Source organism: Erpetoichthys calabaricus, chromosome 9 (genome assembly GCF_900747795.2).
Source record: "Erpetoichthys calabaricus chromosome 9, fErpCal1.3, whole genome shotgun sequence".
In the NCBI taxonomy this organism is placed as follows: Eukaryota; Metazoa; Chordata; class Cladistia; order Polypteriformes; family Polypteridae; genus Erpetoichthys; species Erpetoichthys calabaricus.
This window is the reverse complement of record NC_041402.2, coordinates 187,317,662-187,339,455: the sequence shown is the minus strand read 5'-3', so window position 1 is coordinate 187,339,455 and position 21,794 is coordinate 187,317,662. Positions and strand designations below refer to the sequence as shown.

Genomic DNA, 21,794 nt, shown 5'->3' with positions numbered 1-21,794 from the left:
TGGACACATCTAATTTCATCCACGCCGTTTCAGGCCTGAAGCCCGGGGTGTGAATGATGCCGCCCACAGCATCTGCCAAGTTGCTCCTCGGCTCTTATGTCTTGTCACGTTACTGGATCAGAAGGAGGTCAAGAGACTTAATGAATCATATCTGAGATTTGGTGAACACGTTTTGCAGCCTGAATCTGTGCAATCTGTTCGAAACAGACTTTATAGAGTGACTCATGGGGCTCATTTATTTATTTATTTATAATTTTCCAAATGTACATTTACAAAAATAAATTGTACTGTCTGGCTCACACTCTTAGCCACAGGTTGCACGGCTGTGTGTCATCATGAGTTGAGCCGCAGTGGGCTAAGATCTGAAAGGGGCCAATGAGGAATTAAAACTAGAACGACATGAAATGAGCATATTAACCTGCCAGTATGGGCAACCAGGAGCTACAAGGGGGTGACAGATAAAATAATTAGCTGGAGTGCATAATGTGGAGTGATCGGGCAGGCTTTAGTTCCTACCCTGTTCAGGGGAGAAGACGGGACACCCAAGAACACACTTGGTATGAGTTACTGGTTATGGTGTTCATTGCAGGGATTCATGAGCACAGGCCCTCTTTTTAAATGAGGCAAGTACAGTGAGGACCTAGCCCGCTACAGACAGTCATTAAGATACTCTACTGACAGTCTCACTTAATTTACAATGCCAACAGGTTATGTCTACAGTGATACCTCACATTGCACCTCCACACTCCACCTCACACTTTCAGGCCGGACAGACATACACACTTTCACACATAGACATTTATGTAAAAGATGACACATGCATTTTCTGAAAATTTCAGCACACATCTTATTTTACCCAATACCACCAGTTTCCCCAAAGAATAAGGTTTCTTTGTAGTTTCACCACAACATGCCAACATATGCCTAAGACGAATTATTTATATATTTTGCCAGACAATACCAACATACCCCAGCAAACCGTTATCTGTTTTACCTGATAATACCAATATGCCCAAACTGAAAGTTGTCTCCATGCTTCAGTCGATAATCCTAACATAACATAGCAATTACTTATTCCCATAAATTACATGACCGTTCCAACATGCTCTGGTTCTCAACTGTCCACATGTCCTCGCTGATAATGCCAGCTTGTCCTAGCTAGGGATGCTCCGATCAGGTATTTTAAGGCTGATATGATCACTGATTTCATGTTACATGATTGGTCAATTCTGATACCGATTTCAGATTTTTTTCCCCTTTATCCTTTAAAAAAATCTTTTTACACTAAGGTTCTGCATAACCAGATGCACAGAAGCCTTATGTCCTATATTAAAGTATATTTTTATAATTAAACTGTAGACCACATATGTTAACTGTTCATTGTTTATTAACAAAATTAAATTCTGTAGGCGTATTGTTCAGGGACCATAAAAATAATATAACAAACAAAACTTTACTTAAAATACATACAAATAAAATATACACAAAAATATTTACCCTTAATACATATGGAATAAAAGAAAATAAAATGTTTCTCATAATTACAACCTGTTAAATTGTTACATTTTTTCTATAATGTACCTATCTGAAACAAAGCTTATGAAAAAAAGCAGTTTTCACCATTTTTCTAACAAAAAAAAAATTATACATATTGTCACATGCGTGCACATAGGGGACAGTTTAAGGGCTCGGATAAATGTAATCTTCCCCCAGAACACCAGAGGGTGCTGTCAACTAATTCCTTTTCTATTCCTCTCTCTGCAGACTGGAAGATTGACAATCATGACAGCTCTGATGTCACTTCTAGTTTTCGCCCACCTGGACCGGCCTTTTCCTGCCAAGAACCTTCATCAGCAGAAGCAACGCCATCTTAGTCAGTCTATCTTGGAGATTCAAATCATCACAACATTTCTTTCTCAATGCACTATACCTTGTGTTTTATTTGAATATACTGTATGGGGTTAGTCTTCTTGGTGCCCCAAAGATTTATCATCTCTTTTTGCATCTTTGTTACTCATAGATATATTAGTATATGTTTGATAGATAGATAGATAGATAGATAGATAGATAGATAGATAGATAGATAGATAGATAGATAGATAGATAGATAGATAGATAGATAGATAGATAGATAGATAGATAGATAGATAGATAGATAGATAGATAGATAGATAGATAGATAGATAGATAGATACTTTATTAATCCCAATGGGAAATTCACATTCTTCAGCAGCAGCATACTGATACAATAAATAATATTAAATTAAAGAATGATAACAATGCAGAGGACATGTTATATAGTACCTGCCAAATAATACAAACAGTACATGACACATGTTTTGCCTATTTGGGATTCATCAGTTGAATGGACATTTACTTCCTCTTGCGGGGAACAGAACCTCAGACATCAGCAAATGAAGGCAAAACACATGTCGTGTACTCTTTGTATCATTTGGCAGGTACTATATAACATGTCCTCTCAGTTGCGAGAAGCAAGATCATAGACATGGCAGATGTCTGCCGGCTGGCCGACCAACCAACACGCGTTATCTGGTAGGTAACCACCCAAATATCAGATTGTGATCAGACCTATGCAAATTTTACAATATACAGTATATCTTTATATATAATATGCTACTGAGGCTGTTAGTTTGTCTGTCCAGGATTTTAAATCACCTGTGGCTCGCAAACCGTTTGACCTATTGACCTGAAATTTGGTACACATATACTACGTGACCTCTGTCCACTACTGTCCGAGTTTTATTCCTCTTTTTATTTTTATTTAATTTTATTGTAGAATCAATAATCAATCAGTGGCCAGCAGGGTGGCCATGCAGTGCATGCGTGTGGGCGCCATTCTCATCCCTACCACCTTTGCCGTCACTTCCCCTACCTTTTCATATCTTAAATCATCCTTGAGGCAGATTGAACACTTAAGTGAAAAATTTAAGAAAACGTACCAAGTAATTGCAACACTAACACTGACTTAATCAGTTTTAACGTGAAAAGATGCCGACGAAAGAAGAGAAGAAGCGGGCCGCTAGGGTGGAGAAAAGAAGATCTGCTCAAGAAGCAGAAAGTGCATCAACCTCTGAGCAAACGAATTATAAACGTACAGAGAGAGAGGATGAAAACTATAAGTCAAGTGTATTACTGCATGTTATTGTGCAGTGTACCATTACTGGTGTGTATATACACAGGTAAAATTCCATTTCAATAAACTGCCAAGGACCTAAAAAATATTTTGTTTAACTTGCTTCCAGGCATTTGAAATCATTTCAATAGCTTCTTTCGTGTTAATTTTAATCTCCTCCTGTCTACAATTTATGCTGACAATAATTTTTCTCAGCATTTCCTTGTGATAATACACTTTCAGGTTGTGAATGATGCCCAAATCCAATGGCTGAAGCACTGCTGTGCATTTTGGTGGAAGCATGTTGTGGGCAGCACGGTTATCAATCAGAAGCTTAATCATCCTTTTCTTCTTCATATTGTGAGGTTTCTGAACTCTTTTGGGATCCCCCCACTCCCCACCCAACGGGAACGACATGCTGAAGTGTGTCCCGAAGCGCGATAGCCACGTCTGTGGAAGATTGTTTGTCCGTTGCTGAGGCTGGGCAACAGCAGGCTCACAGCGCTGCAGTGAAGCGCCATAGAAGCGAATCCTAAAAGATTGTGGGCCTGCTATAAATCCCTGTCTTACACCCCAAAACACGAGGCTGAGTCTCAGTACTTTAGCAAAACCAGCTTTATTCAGCTTGAAACAGGAACAGCAAGGTTATTAATTGTAGCGGGATCTGCCACTCTCCTATACACAAACACAGCAGTCAGGCAGGATTGTGACTAGGTTGGTGGCCAAGTAATCCTGTGCCCTGCATTTACAATGTTCCTGCATCACCCATGAAGATCTTTTCTGTTTGCTTCAGTGCCGAGCCGCATCAGAGCTGTGAGCCTGTTGTTGCTCCGGCAACGGATAAACAGTCTTCCACAGACACAGTGATTGCACTTCGGGACGCTCTTCGGCGTGTTGTCCAGTTCAGGGAGGTCCCAAGAGAGTTTAGAAACCTCACATTTTCTTGAATGAGTGCCGCATTAATAGGAATGTTTCTTGAATGAGCATCACTGAACCACATAGTTTGCATACATTTGCAACCCGAGATTTTTCTTCTTTTTTTGCTTGGTCTTTCAAGAAAGTTGACCGTATCAATGAATTCTCAAATTCTGAATTCACTGGCAACGTCTTTTTTCTTTTTGCCACAATCGAGAGCTGCAAAAATGTTTTTTTTTTCTTTTTCTAATATGAACTGTTTTTGTGTCTGCCGTTTCTGTAGGAGGGTGACAATGAGTTAAATTCCAATGGATATTTTTCAAATGTTGACGAGCAATAAGCAAAAGGTATCACTGAAAACCACCGAAAACAAAAACAGCAAAAAAAAAAAAAAATTAACAATGTTTCTGTTTAGGGATCGTTGTGCACAACTGAGCTGTGACCACAGAACTAACTGCTCTGTGGAAGATTCATTCAAGCATTTCAAGGTCACTTCATTGTAATGAAAGTATCTGCTGAATGTACTTCATAGTAACAAGATTTCTATAGACTCGTGTCATACGGGGAAACTGTCAGGACCATAAAAATGCTTTGTTGTAATGAAAATTTCATGGTAAAGATATTCCTTGTAACTGAATTTTACCTGTATATTATATATATATATATATATATATATATATATATATATATATATATATATATATATATATATATATATATATATATACACACACATACACACACACTCAATTGATTGGTATTGGCAATTAAATACTTCTTAAATAAGTACACCTGCACTTATATGTTTTAATCATTACAGTAATTGCACAACAGCTTTTTTCCCTGTTAAAGTATACATTTACTACATTAATATACAGATGTGTGGTTTTTTTCTTCAGTATATCAGCTAGACAGTCATAATTGTTGAGGTGTAATTATAAATATGGATTACCATTTTAATAGTGCAGTATTTGTTTCTTACCAAAACCTATTCTGTATGAGGCACAACAACAAAAAATAAACAGTACAAATCTTTAAAATAGACACAAATGTATCAAAGACACAACACTAACATGCTTAACAGGAACGTAAGAAAGAGACATTTTCCTGTTAAGCTAACAAGCTTATTGTTTACTAAGCAGCAATTTCAAATTAGTCTTTATCTTTTCTTTTTCCAATTGAAAAGGTATGCTGCTGCACTTAAAACAAGCTTGCTGTCCAAACTCAAGTGGTGTTTGTTTTAATTTAAAGGACAAAATAAAAAGGTCTGAATTCTTTAAAGTGGCTTTTCTTGCCATTTGTCTAACTGCACAGGATCACTTCTCCAATTCCTTTTTCTCAGTTTATTACTCCACTTTCCTTACCATATGAATAATATTCCAGTCGTCTCTGGCTCTCTGCTAAAATAATCCTTGGCTTTGCTTTGTTTACACTACTGGTAGTTTGCTGCAAAAAAAACAAAAACATAATACAGTTGACCCTTGATATACGACCGGCCTGACATGCGAACAACTTGATTTACGACCAAAATTATCCAGTTATGCAAACATACCCCAATTATCAATTGCTCCCATACTTTAACCGAACATGATAGCATTCACCAGTAATCAGTCTTTGCACGAGTTATCTAACAATGTAAATTGGCCGTATATGTGATGTCTCATGTCCTCAGGTAGCATATTGGTCTTATGTTGTTGCTAATGCATGCACTCACGTCAGGCCTATGAATAAACTACACACCTTAGTTGTTGAGCTACACTCACTCCCTAGCTAACATCCTCACAGGTGGCACAGTGGTAGTGCTGCTACTTTGCAGTAAGGAGACTGTGGAAGACTGTGGGTTCACATCCGGTTCCTCCCTGTGTGGATAGCGCTTTGAGTACTGAGAAAAGCGCTATATAAATGTAATGAATTATTATTATTATTATTAACATCGACATAACTCCCCAAAGACCGTTTCAGTGTCAGCAGTTACTAAATGGCTTCCACACTGCAGGTACTCTGTTGCCCTTGATTTTATGCTGGCCGATAACATGAGAACGACTGTGAAGAGAAAATGCCATTCAGACCAACAAGCTCGTCCGTGCCATTCATCTTGATTGTCCAAAATAACACTGAATCAAGGTCTCTAGAGTCTTACTCTCTACCATACTACTTGCTGCTTTATTCCATTGTGTCTGTGGTTCTTTGCATGAAGAAAAACTTTCTAACGCTCGAGCGAAATCTGCCCTTAATAAGTTTCCAAACTGTATCCATGTGTTCTTGTTGCAGAATTTATTTTAAACTAACAATTGGGATCCACTGGACTAATTCTGTTCATAATTCACTTCTTAATCTAAGCTTGCTTTAACTAAAACTCATTCAATCTCTCTAAATAGCTCATACCACTTAGTCCCAGAATCAGCCTAGTCGCTCCCCTTTGGACTTTCTCTAAAGCTGCTGATACCTTTTTAAAATATGGAGACTAAAACTGAACACAGTACTCACATGTGAGCACATTAGAACAATCTAGACAAGAACAGGCCATTCATCCCAACAAAGCTCGCCAGTCCAATCTACTTAATTCTTCTAAAAAAACATCAAGTCCCTAAAGTCTTACTGTCTACCACAATACTTGGTCGCTTATTCCAAGTGTCTACAGTTCTCTGTGTAAAGAAAAACTTTCTAATGTTTATACGAAATTTACCCATAACAAGTTTCCAACTGTGTACCCATGTTCTTGATGAACTCATTTTGAAGTCACGGTCTCTATCCACTGGAATAATTCCCTTTATAATTTTAAACACTTCACTCATGTCACCTCTTAATCTTCTTTTGCTTAAACTGCAAAGGCTCAGCTTCTTTAATCTTTCCTCATAATTCTTCCCCTGTAACCCCTGAATCAGTCTTGTCGCTCTTCTCTGGACCTTCGCTAGTGCTGTTATGTCCTTTTTGTAGCATGCAGACCAAAACTGCACACAGGACTCCAGATGAGGCCTCACCAGTGTGTTATAAAGCTTGAGCAGAACCTCCTTGGTCTTGTATTCCACACATCGTGCTATATAACCTAACATTCTGTTTGCCTTCTTAATGGCTTCTGAACACTGTCAGGAAGTTGATAGCATAGAGTCCACTATAACTCCTACATCCTTCTCGATTTTCAGGCCTCTCATTGTGTATTCAGACCTCACATTTTTACTTCCTATGTGTAATCCTTTACGTTTACTGACATTAAATTTCATCTGCCACAAATCTGCCCAAACCAGTTTGCTGTCCAAGTCCTTCTGTAATGATTTAACGGATTCCAAATTATCTGCCAATCCACCTATCTTGGCATCATCTGCAAACTTAACCAGCTTGTTACTTACATTCCTATCCAGTGAGGCCTCGCTAGTGTGTTATATAAAACTTAAATATAACCTCCTTTGACTTGTACTATACACATTGTAATATAACCTTACTTACTTGTTAGCTTTCGTGATCACTTCTGTCTGCTGTCTAGATGTAGATAGTGTTGAGTCCACTATGACTCCCTGGTCCTTCTCATAGGCAGTGAAGAGCAGCAAAATTAGTTTTTTCCAGAGAACCCCCACATAGAAGTGGCAAAAGATGAAGAAGAAGAAGAAGAAAAAGAGCAGTGGCCCTAGGACTGACCCTGAGGGACACCACTCTTAACATCACCTAATTCTGAAAAAGTTCCTCTCACTATAATCCTTTGCTTCGAAAGTTTGGACCAATTTTGTTCCCACCTACACACGGCACTGTAAATTCCCACTTTATTTAGTTTGATCACAAACCTTTAGCTCGGTACCTTATTAAAAGACTAATGAGAACCTAGATAAATAATTTCATATGCACCTCTCTGGTGATATACTTTTGTTGCTTCCTCATATATTACCAGAATATCAGTGAAACACGACCTTCCCTGTCTGAACCCATATTGATATTTGCTAATACACCTGTTCTAGACATGGGCTGCTCGATCTTTTCCTTAATTATTGTTCCCACTGGTCCTGCTCTCTACTAGAAAAGTCAAGACGCCGCTGATCTAGTAATTAGTTTAAGGTCAGCAGCCCTACAGAAGAGTGCAACAAAACCTCTAGGGCTAAGATCTGTCCCAGGATAAGCGTCAGCTGTCTCAGGCCAGGTGCAAGGCTGGGTGGGAGAGTCTCCACACTGCCAGCTTTTTTCCATTGTTAATGTTAGCTCTTTATGAGCAGCTCTAGTTGGTCACAATTAGGCTCTGACTGATCTCAAAAATTCCTTTCCATGGAGACCTTTTGTATGACAGCTTTTGTGCCCCCAGACAGACACCCCTAATGGATTAGTGGCCTACAGCTCCCGCAGAGATGAGAGAGAAGCGAAACTTAATTTAATAAGGCTATGTTCATTTCAGTGTAATCTGCTCTGATTTAATTGCTCCTGTTGGAGAATTAGTTAATTACACAGCTTAATCTGAAAAGCTAAGCTGCCAAGTCGGACAGAAATAGTTTTATATAATAAAGTGACTCAGAGCCGGCTGACTCAGTGGAACAAGTCGTTTAAGGGGCGTCCTCGGCCCGACTTGTAAACGTCCTACACATATATCTGCTCTCTTAAGACAGTGAAGCGACCGGCATGACTGCAATAAAATAATGTTTCGGTTTAGCTCAGCCTCCACTCACACTGTCACCTCGCATTATATACATAACAGGACAGGATATTCATTCCCAACTTTTCTTTAATCCACCAGTATATGAATGGTAAAGACCACCCGTCATATTATACTTTTATATAGACAATTGCCAGCAGTCTGCTACACCTTACCCTCTGAATCAGTCCTAGACAGTACAAAATCGTATGTCCACCAACACAGAACAGACCTAGTCCAACAGGGTAACCAGTCAGTGTAAGGGGTAGCAACATCTCCTGGCCACTAGAGGGCACTGTTGTGGTGTGAAATTTTGTATATGCGTTGATAAATAATGTATGTCTTAATATGTAACTTAGATAAAGCAATGTAATATCAGTGCTATATCATTGATAAGAACAGCAATGGTTTGATGCCTCCTCTTTAGGACTGAGTCTTTGTAATTTTATGACAGGAGTCAGGGGAAGTGCCTAAAACTATAAATACTATAAATACCTGGGAGTGCAGCTGGATGATAAATTGGACTGGACTGCCAATACTGATGCTCTGTGTAAGAAAGAACAGAGCCGGCTATACTTCCTTAGAAGGCTGGCGTCCTTCAACATCTGCAATAAGATGCTGCAGATGTTCTATCAGACGGTTGTGGCGAGCACCCTCTTCTACGCGGTGGTGTGCTGGGGAGGCAGCATAAAGAAGAGGGACGCCTCACGCCTGGACAAACTGGTGAGGAAGGCAGGCTCTATTGTAGGCACGGAGCTGGACAGTTTGACATCTGTGGCAGAGCGACGGGCACTGAGCAGACTCCTGTCAATCATGGAGAATCCACTGCATTCACTAAACAGGATCATCTCCAGACAGAGGAGCAGCTTCAGCGACAGACTGCTGTCACCGTCCTGCTCCACTGACAGACTAAGGAGATCGTTCCTCTCCCACACTATGAGACTCTTCAATTCCACCCGGCGGGGTAAACATTAACATTATACAAAGTTATTGTCTGTTATACCTGCATTGTTATCACTCTTTAATTTAATATTTTCTTTATCAGTATGCTGCTGCTGGAGTATGGGAATTTCCCCTTGGGATTAATAAAGTATCTATCTATCAATCTATCTATCGAAAACCAGTTTGGCAAGTGATTCTTTGCAGGACTCTCTCAATCAAGCCCTACAAGAAAGCCAACTTACCTAATGGGCAAGCATCAGCTTAACAAATGGTATTGGGGGCAGGTGTGAAACCCATTGTGTCACACCAGAATTCTACTGGTCTAAAGTTGGCTTTTTGGTTTTAAATCAGAAGCCATTGAGTGTCACAACACCCTACTGGCTGTAGGGTTTGGAATCTATAAATTTGCTTGCTTTACCACCCCCCACCACCACTACACCATAATGATGGAAGAGCATCTCACACCACTTCCATGAAAAGGACAACACAATGAGGAGCACAGCTCGGCAGCCATATTAACACAGGCATGTGTCCAGTTCTGTAGAAAGCTGACCAAAAATGATGTCTTACCCAGAGACATTTTAAGTAACTAACAAGTCTGTGTGCTGCCTGAAACTACACATCACAATTTATCAGGTTGTATGGTTGCTAATATTCACTTGTACTTTGTTTATTGTTATTATTTATGAATATCTCTCTATTAGAAAATCTTGAGACGAGACGAGACGAGACTATTGCCAAGAGATTTTGTTCAAGTCCCACCCTTGTCTCAACCATTTCCGGTTAACGGCCCACGCCTGCGGTCCTCTCACCTCTCATTCGTGTGAATGCTTTTGACGGACACAGTTCCTCTTATAAATTTTTACGTTTTCCTCACTTTAAGTTCCCAATAAAGACTTATTATATCCAAATCTAATTGAAGTATTTCATCCCAAAGGGTTATCAACAGAAAAAATGAGTACACGGGCAATCCTAGCACCGAGAAATGAAGTCAAACGAATTAACGCGAAAATTGTTGATGGGTTACACGGCAAATTGTTTAAATACGTATCAATAGACTATGCTGAAACAGTTGGTGGTGATGGTGCAGAAGATGAAAACATCACCTTACAATATCCTGTAGAATATCTACAACCATTAACACCGTCCGGCCGAATTAATGTAGAAAGAAGGATGTATCGTAATGATATTGCGTAATTTATGTCTTGAGTGATGGGCTATGCAATAGGACAAAATTAGTTGTATTCAAAATTGGTAGAACAATTCTGACATGTAAAAGTTTAACAGGCGACAAAGAAAGGTAATGTAGTACATCTTCAGGGGATAACATTAGGCACCAAAGGAGATTTTGATATGCCATTCGTATTAAAACATTTACAATTTCTCGTTAGAATAGCTTTTACTATGACAATTAACAAATCACAGGGACAAACACTTAAAAAAGCTGGTTTGTTAATTACAGAGAAAGGAATGAAATTCACTCACGGGCAGTTACATATGTTGCGTTGTCACGATGTAAGCACAAACACGGAATCAAAATTCAGTGCTATATTGACGAAAAGTTAATTCCAAATATTGTTTTTACTGAAGTTTTACAGTAAAAGTGTAAGTTTAAAAAGTATTTTCGTGTTAATTTCAAAGCCAAACCAAAACAAAAACGTATAACGTAACGAATAACTCTTAACGCAATATGAAACATAATTTTCTTTCAATTTATTACGTTTTACTATTTTTTTTACTATGGTTAATCATGCGCTGTAAATGTAAAATAATTAGTTCTATTATGCATATGCAACAATTCCCACAAAAATAATCTGTTTAAATTGTACATCCGCTTCACCATACGGGAGTGGCAGAGCCGCGAAGTGGAGGGTGCTCTAGGGGTTGGCGAGTGAATCCTGTGAATTGGTGAATCCTACCTGGCAGGGAGAAAATTCTTTGTTAGTTGTGGTAATTACAACTCAAAGACACAGGATATCCTATATGGTGTTCCACAAGGCTCTATCCTGGGTCTGCTGCTCTTCTCAATCTACATGCTTCCATTAGGTCAGATTATCTCAGGGCACAACGTGAGCTACCACAGCTATGCTGATGACACATAACTGTATTTATCAATTGCACCTGATGACCCCGATTCTCTTGATTCACTAACACAATGTCTAACTTGTATCTCAGAATGGATGAATAGTAACTTTCTCAACTTAAATATAGAGAAAACTGAAATCTTAGTGATTGGCAATAATGGATACAATGAGGCTATTAGAAATAAACTGGATACATTAGGATTAAAAGTCAAAACGGAGGTAAAAAGCTTAGGGGTAACTGTTGACTGTAATCTAAATTTTAAATCGCATATTAATCAGATCACTAGGACAGCATTTTTTCACTTAAGAAACATAGCAAAAGTTAGACCTCTTATATCATTGAAAGATGCTGAGAAATTAGTTCACGCGTTTGTTTTCAGTCGACTAGATTACTGTAACGCACTCCTCTCAGGACGACACAAAAAAGACATAAATCGTTTGCAACTAGTGCAGAATGCAGCTGCTAGAATCCTAACCAGGAAAAGAAAATCCGAGCACATCTCTCCAGTTTTGATGTCACTACACTGGTTACCTGTGTCATTCAGGACTGACTTTAAAATTCTGCTTATGGTTTATAAAGCCTTAAATAATCTCGCCCCATCTTATACATCGGAATGTCTGACGTCTTATATTCCAAATCGTAACCTCAGATCCTCAAATGAGTGTCTCCTTAGAATTCCAAGAGCAAAACTTAAAAGAAGTGGTGAGGCGGCCTTCTGCTGTTATGCACCTAAAATCTGGAATAGCCTGCCAGTAGGAGTTCGCCAGGCTAATACAGTGGAGCACTTTAAAAAACTACTGAAAACACATTACTTTAACATGGCCTTCTCATAACTTCACTGTAAATTAAATCCTGATACTCTGTATATCCAGTTCATTATAATAACTATTCATGGTGGCTTTAAAATCTGTACTAACCCCTACTCTCTCTTTTGTTTCCTTTTCCAGTGTCCTTTTGGTGGTGGCGCATCTACTCAAAGTACCACGATGTTCCAACAATGATGGATGGATTAAAAGCCAGAAGTCTGTATGACCATCAGCATCAAGTGATTCCATGAGAACCCTAACTACAAAGAAGACTATTTCATTTATGTTAGGTAGAATGCCCAGAGGGGACTGGGCGGTCTCGTGGCCTGGTTGAAGGGAGCAGGGGGCAGAGCCCCCTAGTTATCGATAATACATTATTTAAAGTATATCTTAATTCCTGAAGGTCTTTTACTACACATAATTTCCTGAGGTTATAAATGTACAATACCTTATAAACAGTGGTATTTCTGTGAGACATGATACAGGAGAAAGTAGGGTGAAATGACACCTTTTATTGGCTAACTAAATAGATTACAAATGCAAGCTTTCAAGGCAGCTAAGGACCCTTCATCAGCAAGGTGTAGGAGTGAAGGGGCCTTAGCTGCCTTGAAAGCTTGCATTTGTAATCTATTTAGTTAGCCAATAAAAGGTGTCATTTCATCCTACTTTCTCCTGTATCAATCTATGGCTAACACGGTACAACACTCTACTGAGAGATATGAGGCATTCTGACAAAGACTACACATTAATAATACAAAAGGGGAAAGCAGAGTAATAGAGAACTCTACCAAGACAAAACAGGCACACAATCTCAGAAAAGCACGTACACGACCATGCTGGTTCCAGTATTAGTGCAGGCAGCCAGGGAGCTGCATTGGACTCCCAATACTTTAATATTGTGGTTCCAAAACTTAGTCCTGGGGACCCACTGTGGCTGCAGAGTTTTGTTCCAATTAACTTTTGTTTTTAATTGGCCTCCTAGATTAATTAAGTAAGCTGTTAATTGCCAGCGTCTGTGTTTTAGGGTCAATGTGCAGTAGAAAATCACAAAACTGAGAGGGTTGAAAATAAACAGGAAAAAGACAGAATATATGATGTTTAATGATAACCAGAATTCAAACGTTAGTCTGCAGGAATAGATGTTGAATAGCTTGGGTAGGTTTAAATACTGTAGCTAGGATCAGTGGTAGCCCAAGATGGAGAATTAGATGTAGAGATCTCCCACAGAGTGCAGTGTGGATGGAACAGTTGGAAGAAGGTATCAGCAGTATTGTGTGATTGAAGAGTTACGGTGAAGGTTAAAGGTGAGATTTTTAAGATTGTGGTAAGACCAGCAATGATGTATGGAGCTGAGACACGGGCAGTAAAAGGGAGCAAACATGAGAATGTTGAGATGGATGTGTGGAATTTCAAAGAAATACAGAATAAGAAATGAGACAATCAGAGGTACAGCAAAAGTGGGAGAGAAATCTAAGGAAGTAGATTAAAGTGGTATGAACATGGGATGAGGACAGATAGTGAAAATATGGACAAAAGAGTGATGGACATAGAAGTACAGGGGACGAGTAAGCGAGGGAGGACAAACCCAAAGTGGATGGATAAAAAATAAGAAGATCTGAAGGAAAAGGGCCTGACTGGGGAGGAGGTGCAGGACAGAGCTGTTTGTAGAAAGCTGATCAAGCACATCGACCCCACACAGAAGTTAGAAATGATGAAGACAAAGAAGAAATAGAAGAAGTCGGAAATATTTCTATTAAAATATACAGCGCAGTTATATGGGGGAAAATGTATTTTTTAAACAGTATGTTCATCTGCTATTCCAGGTGTTCTGGTTATTTAATCCATTTTTATTAATAGAGGGGTCTGACGCTGAAGTAGTTGCATCCTTTCATCATTCGGTGTTGTCTGCTTGATTTTAACTGTTATCATTAGGATGCAGTGAACGGAGCAAACAACAAAAGAGAGCTAAGCATTTACAGCTATAGCAAAAACAGAAATATTTCTAAATGTCTTAAAAAATGTAAAAATCATCCAGTTGTGCTTTTCTGAATGCAGACTAAGAGAAGAGGAAACAGACCCATTAAATAAATGAGATTTGCAGCCACAGGGAGTCCCCAGGACCGAATTTGGAAACCACTGCTTTAACAGACTGAGAAGGGTTAGTGTGACAGACACACCAGCTGCCACTAGAGGGAGTTCTGACTCGATTACTGAAGTTAATGGAGTAAGTCATCGCTATCTGTGGATTCTGATCCAGGAGATTAATTTATCCACTATTATAAAAGTATAACCCCCTTTGTGACACCTGTAGTCTAATCGTGCTTATTCGTGGCCATGCACAAACAGCAAGAAAAAAAAAATCGGAGAGGTCTATCACGCAGCAGCGAAATGTGAGATTGAGGTCTGTGATGTCTTGGGCTGCATGCACCCTACACTGAATAGATAAATGAATGTCTACCACGAGTAAGCCACTGAACTCCATTTCATTATGGGGACTGGGGCTTACAACTGTTCCCCATGAACAAGGAATTCCCAGTAAGTGTGAGTCAAAAGCTCGCACTGATTAAGTCCTTGGTCTCTGTATACACTGCCCATCGTGACTGTTGACTGGATGGTTTAGTAAGGTCTATGGATTGGCCCTGCTGCAGTTACTCACGGCTTCAAGCAGGTCACCTTTTTTTACAATCAATTATACATTTTATTTAACAAAGTCGAAAATAAACTAACTCACCATACGACCAGGATCTGTGGCTGCACCAAACGACCACATGACCACACTCTCCAGTGAGTACCTACATTACAAGTCTCCACAAATAAATGATTTAACTGTGGAGGCAGCCAACTCTCAGTTATGAATGGACTCATTGGATGCTCCATTAATCTGTGATGTAGACAAGGTTTCCTTTGATGAACCTGCCTAAGGATCAGTACCAAGACTCGAAGGATGAGGGTGGAGGCCTGGAATGTCCAACCGATTCCATCTCTGCCCTTGGTCCTACCCCCAAACTGGTATCCTGCTGGAAGCTAACTCCAAGTTTTATAAAAGCTTCACTATCATCTACCGATTTATCTATCCGCCGTTTCCATATCTGCTGGGTTTTTAAGAAATGTAACTCTCGACGATAACGAGAATCGATTGTATATAGCTAACCCTGAACCCAAAAGTCATTCTGAGATTAAGTAAAACCACATCACAGCCAAAAGGATATTGAGGGTAGAGTCAGGATTTAAAGGTGTATGCAAGCATTTTACTGGTGCTATTAAGAGAGGCCAGGGACAAAGGGGTGGGTGTTAGAGAAAGGGGTGGTCTAAGAGGGCGCACATTAAAGTGGCACATAATAATAGGCAAGTGGTCAGCCACCTAACCTGGCAGATAGAGATACAAACCTGTGTAGCTAGGCCCACAGAAGCAGATTTTTCTTTTCTATCTATTCATAGATAGATAGATAGATAGATAGATAGATAGATAGATAGATAGATAGATAGATAGATAGATAGATAGATAGATAGATAGATAGATAGATAGATAGATATGAAAGGCACTATATAATAGATAGATAGATAGATAGATAGATAGATAGATAGATAGATAGATAGATAGATAGATAGATATGAAAGGCACTATATAATAGATAGATAGATAGATAGATAGATAGATAGATAGATAGATAGATAGATAGATAGATATGAAAGGCACTATATATAATAGATAGATAGATAGATAGATAGATAGATAGATAGATAGATAGATAGATAGATAGAAAGGCACTATATAATATAGATAGATAAATTGAAAGGCACTATATACTAGATAGATAGATGGATCAAAAAAAGGCACTATATAAGAGACAGACAGATAGATGATCATCTATCTATTATATAGTGCCATTCACATCTATCTATCTATCAATCTCCCACCATTTCATTCCTCCATTGAGGTTAGTTACAAAATCAAGCTTTAATTCGCTTTATTTTCATGCTTTGATCTCTACTTGGCATTATTCCGGATACAGGAACTCCATGCGACCACATCCTATTAATTACAAACACCATTACTCACATGTGATGCCTCAATGTGTAGTATGACCCTAAATCTGAGCACACAACTATTTGCTAAAAGGTTCTAAGAACAATATATTAAAGATCTATATGCATGAAAAAAAGGTTTATAAATCCTTCCTTCTCAAGGCCTGTTTATGAATCACAAATCATCTTAAAGTTGCGCACACATTAATGAACACATCGCCTCCACCCAGAGAACACCTCAAATATCCTTCTATGGTAGACAGTAATCCCCCGTATAAACAGCAAGAAATCACCCATGACTAACCTGCCAAAATGGCAAAGGAACACCAAGTTTGGAGAAAAAAGAAGAATTTCTCTCCAGATGAAACAGAGGCTCTGATGATGGAGACAGAAAACACGGTAAATATGTTACTTGCAAACCACTAGGGTTACTAGAAAAATCAAAACATACAGCATTATTAGCTGTGACAATGGCAGTCAATAAAGCAGGGACAAAAATCATTTAAGCAGCCAGGATACGACTCAGGCTGAGATACTCTCAACTTATATACAAGTTCTCTCTAAAAGGTCCAGATTGTAAGAAACCTAAGCATATGCACTCACTGAGAAGTTTTATTAGGAACACCTATTTATTCGTGCAATTATATAATCGGCCAATCATGCGTGAGCAGCGCAATACATAAAATCCAGCACATACAGGCGAGGAGCTTCAGTTCAAGTTGACATCAAACATCAGAATGGGTGAAAAATGTGTGCTCAGTGATTTTGACCACGGCGTAATTGTTGGTGCCAGACAGGCTGCTTTGAGTATTTCTGTACCTGCTGATCTCCTGGGAATTTCATACATAACACTCTCTATGTTTACTCAGAATTGTACGAAAAACATCCAGTGAGTAGCAGTTCCATGGACAGAAATACCTATGAGAGGGGTCAGAACAGCCAGACTTGAGTCGAGCTGACAGAGTGGCTACGATAACTCATATGACCACTCTGTACAACTGTGGTGAGTAGAAAAGCATATCAGAATGCACAACTCGTTGAACCTTGAGGCAGGTGAACTACAACAGCAGAAGATCACATCCGGTTTCGCTCTTCTCAGCTGAAAATGGGAAGCTGAGACTGCAGTGGGCACAGGCTCACCAAAACTGGACAGCATGAAGACATGAAAAATGAGGCCTGGTCTGAGGCACATAGATGGTAGGGTCAACAGCATGAATCCATGCACTTACCCTGCCTTGTGTCAACATTCAAGGCTGGTATTGGTCATGTAATGGTGTGAAGAGTGTATTCTTGGCACATGTTGCACTCATTAATTCCAATCAACCATCGTTTAAGTATCACAGCCTATTGAATATTGTTGCTGACCATGTGTATCCCTTCATGGCCACAATTGACCCATCTTCGAATGGCTACTTCCAGCATGATAATACACCATGTCACAAAGCAAAAGTCATCTCAAACTGGTTTCATGATCATAACAAGGAATTAAGTGCTCTCCAGTGATCTTCCCAATTGCCAGATCTGAACACTTTTGGAATGTGGTAGAATGGGAGGTTCACAGCATTCATGTGAAGTTGGCAGATCTGCAAAAATTGTGGGATGCAATCATGTCAACATGGACCAGAATGTTTCAACATGGACCGGAATGTTTCTAACATCTTATGGGATGCATACCAGAAAGATTTGAGGGTGCTTTGGGAGCAAAAATAGGCCATGCACAGTTTTAGTATAGTCATCCTAAAAATTTTCTCAGTTAGTGTACGGAGGCCTTGCACCTCCACTAAAATCGGACACTTACGTGAAGTAGAGCTCCTAAGGATGGTATGGGAGGCTAACAGAGGTCCTTAAGGACAGGACTAGGCAGCCACTCATCATCATGAGCACAAAAGTCTAACTGATCTCTAAAAATGGTGACTCTATAAAGCACACTGCTGCTGAAGTCCAATAGCTGAGTAAGCTCATCCATGGCTATTTACTCTTTAAAAATTTCTGTACATATATACAGTGAACACTCTATTGTATTTACTGACTGGCAGTGCTAGATTGGTGAGATGAATGTATAATTTTAAGCAAATGATAAGTGAAATAGTAAGGCACAAACATGTTTCATTATACTCCATGGCAAAATCAAAATTACACATTTTAGTGTTACTGTAGTCTGTTTTCCTTTATATGTTAAGGTTTTTACACTTCATGTTATCTGAACCTAATGTATAGTATTTTTGTGATTTGTTACTGCTTTAGTATAAATCTCGTATTACCAAGAGTAAGTGTCAGGAAACAAAGTGAGTGAGCAGTAGTCAACCGATACATGTGTCCATACGAAGAAGAAAATTTTCATGTCCACTTCAGACCATAGGGTGCAGAAGGAAGACCACACTTCCTTCTACAATGGAAGAGATTCTGATGACCGCTTCAGGTCAGGTCAGGTTGGGGAGCATGCACTGAAACAGCGCATTGTTGCAGCCACCACACAACGAAACAGCTCAGCATCATGGTTGACAACCCCCCAGGCAGACACGCGGTCCAGTCCCACCCATCAATCTGCCGCAGCCAGGTGTTACATGGGTGTCCCCTTGGCTTGGTCTTGTCGCTCGGGTCTTCAACAATGAGGATCCTATCAGCTGGATAACCCTCGGGGAATCACACCACATGGCCGTACTGCTGTAATTGCCGCTCCCTCACAATGCAGGTCATGTGCCTCATTCGTGACTCCATGAGCAACACAAAGTCACACCAGCGGTACCCAAGGATTATCTGACGAGACACACATGAAGGAGTCCAGTCTTTATCTCAGGTCACTGGATAGCATCCATGTCTTGCAAACAGGGGGCACCAGGACTCTAAAGACTTGGACCTTCGTCCTTTTGCAGAGATATTGAGAGCGCCACACACCCCTTTCCAGCGACCTCCTGACCCTCCCAATCTGTCTACTGACTTCATGGGAAGAGTCACCAGATATAAGAATTTCACTGTTGAGGTAAGTAAACCTCTTGACAAGGTCGACACTCTCTCCACAGACAGACACACTGCTGATGGCCGTGCCCATGAGGTCTTTAAAGGCCTGATCTTGGTTTTTATCAGGACCTTCGCAAGCCCAGACAACACTCAGACTCCTCACTCAGTCTCTCAAGAGCCCCGATCAAAGCCTCCATTGAATATCACAGCATCATCAGCAAAGTCAAGATTAGTGAATCTCTCTTCACCAATAGATGTCCCACAGCTGCCAGACCCCACAACTCTGCCCAACACCCAGTCCATGCAAGCACTGAACAGAGAAGGAGCAGAACAGACCCCTGACGGACCCCAGAAATCAACAAGGAAAAACGCAGAGGGTCTGCCTCCACTTTGCACAGCACTCACAGTACCAGTGCACAGGCCGGCCATGATATCCAGCATCTTTGAGGGGATACCTCTAAGTCTCAGGATGTCCCGCAGTCCAGCTCGATCAACTGTCAATTTTCATAAGGCGTTCGACTCAAAGGCGGCAAAGAAACTCTGCCGATATTCACGTTTGCGATCCATGGTCGGAATTCCAAGTGGAGATTTATATTCTCCCCGGTCGTAGAGAAGATGGAGGGTGAAGTGGCCAACTTGACTGCAATTAATTCCGCTCTACTACATGCTTACAAGACAGGATAATCATTCTCACCTTTTCTTTAATCCATCTGTATTTGATTTCTGATGACCATCCACCACCTTATTCTCTTGTCTCAACTACAAACCATTGGCAGCAGCCACTGCTTCACCTTACCCTTTGAATCCGCCCCAGATAGTAGAGTCCATCTGTCCACCGACACAGCACATACTGTCCCTCTGAAAGCTTGGTTTCCAGATCCTCACAGCCTTTCACTGACGGCGTAGGCGATGGGAGAGACTCCTGCTTCATGTGGCAAGTGGCTCCGTAGATGTCTCTGAGAGAAGGCTCCAGTGCTCCATTCTCCATGGCTCCTTGGAAATAAAAAATAAGCATGTATTAATTCATTTAGGACTGCAGAAGCATGAAGCCTTACACAGCAGCAGTATAATTCTGAAATCATTCATGAGCTTGCCTACAAATGTACTAATCTTGAAGAGATTCATTTTTACATTAGGAGACCTTCATATTTTGCGGGTACCTGCAAATGCTACCAACTCTGCACATGTTCAGTTAGGATGGTTAACACTTAAACTTATAAAGAAACTGAAACTCAGATACAGGGGCAAGTATCGTTTTTAGGATGGTGATGGACACCAAGTGACTCATAGATTACATAACAGCACTTCATGAAAGCAGCACACCACTGAACGGGTGCTGCAGGGACTGAGCAATTTCATTTAAAACCCAAGCTATTTGATGACACCCATTGACATGGTGCACATCTTTTTCCAAAATCAAGACACATTAACGGTTTACATATTCTTTAGAAAAGGGTTAAGTAACTTACTCAGGAATTGTCTCACAGTCAGGGTCCTGCAACCTTGTAACAATAGTCCCTTAGGGTGTGGTCACCCCTGCCCTTTGTGAGCCCAAGTCCAGTTGGCACACCTGGTAGCACCTGAAAGGGTCCCTTACTTAGAGTTATTAGTGAAGGCCAGAAAGTATGGCTGTGCCAAAGAAGAAAGAAGCTCCCATCTGCAACATCAAAGTTACCAACGAGAAGGTCAGACGAGTAAATGGTTTTAACTACAGACGCGTGATCAAATCTGTCAGGAAGTGCAATTATGAAATCTAAATTACAATCAGTATGGTTAAAGTTTAAACGGTTCTTTGCAATAGCAGGATCATTATAAAGACGAACATCAGAATTGTAGAGTGCTATGTCTTCGCTATTCTCACATACGGATCAGAGTGTTGGACAATTTCACCACCTATGGAAAACAGAATTGCGCCAGAGGAGTTGTTGTTCCTAAGGCGCATTATGAAAGTCAGCTGGACTTTGAGGAGGCTCTCTTAAGATCTCGCTGCAAAGAAAGGATGCTGCTGGAAGAAGAGATCACGGAAAACAGAGACATTTGTGAGGAGTGATTCAGATTGGATAAGAACGCACACTTTGAAGATTACGGAACAGAGATTTACAGAAGGCCACGGTCACCAACATCCTGTTTGGATGGGGTACCTAGAAAAACAAGAAGAATGCCCTGTTTATAAATCAGAAATCATCTTAAAATTGCGCACACATAAATGAACACATCGTCTCAACCCAGAGAACACCTCAAATATCCTTCTATGGTAGACAGTAATCCCCCATATAAACAGCAAGGAATCACCCATGACTAACCTGCCAAAATGACAAAG

The 21,794-nt window shown here is 40.1% G+C and overlaps 1 protein-coding gene across 2 annotated transcripts in view; it reads right to left on the bottom strand.

Annotated features, from left to right (window-relative positions):
- The window catches only part of phf19 (PHD finger protein 19), a 127,915-nt gene extending 107,191 nt beyond the window's left edge, over positions 1-20,724 (bottom strand). For both annotated transcript variants that reach the window (XM_028808634.2, XM_028808635.2), the window contains exon 1: positions 20,271-20,724. In XM_028808634.2, coding sequence (XP_028664467.2) covers positions 20,271-20,489 — 219 coding nt within the window. In that variant the 5' untranslated portion in view covers positions 20,490-20,724. The remainder of the gene's footprint in view (positions 1-20,270) is intronic.
- Positions 20,725-21,794: the final 1,070 nt, after the last annotated feature.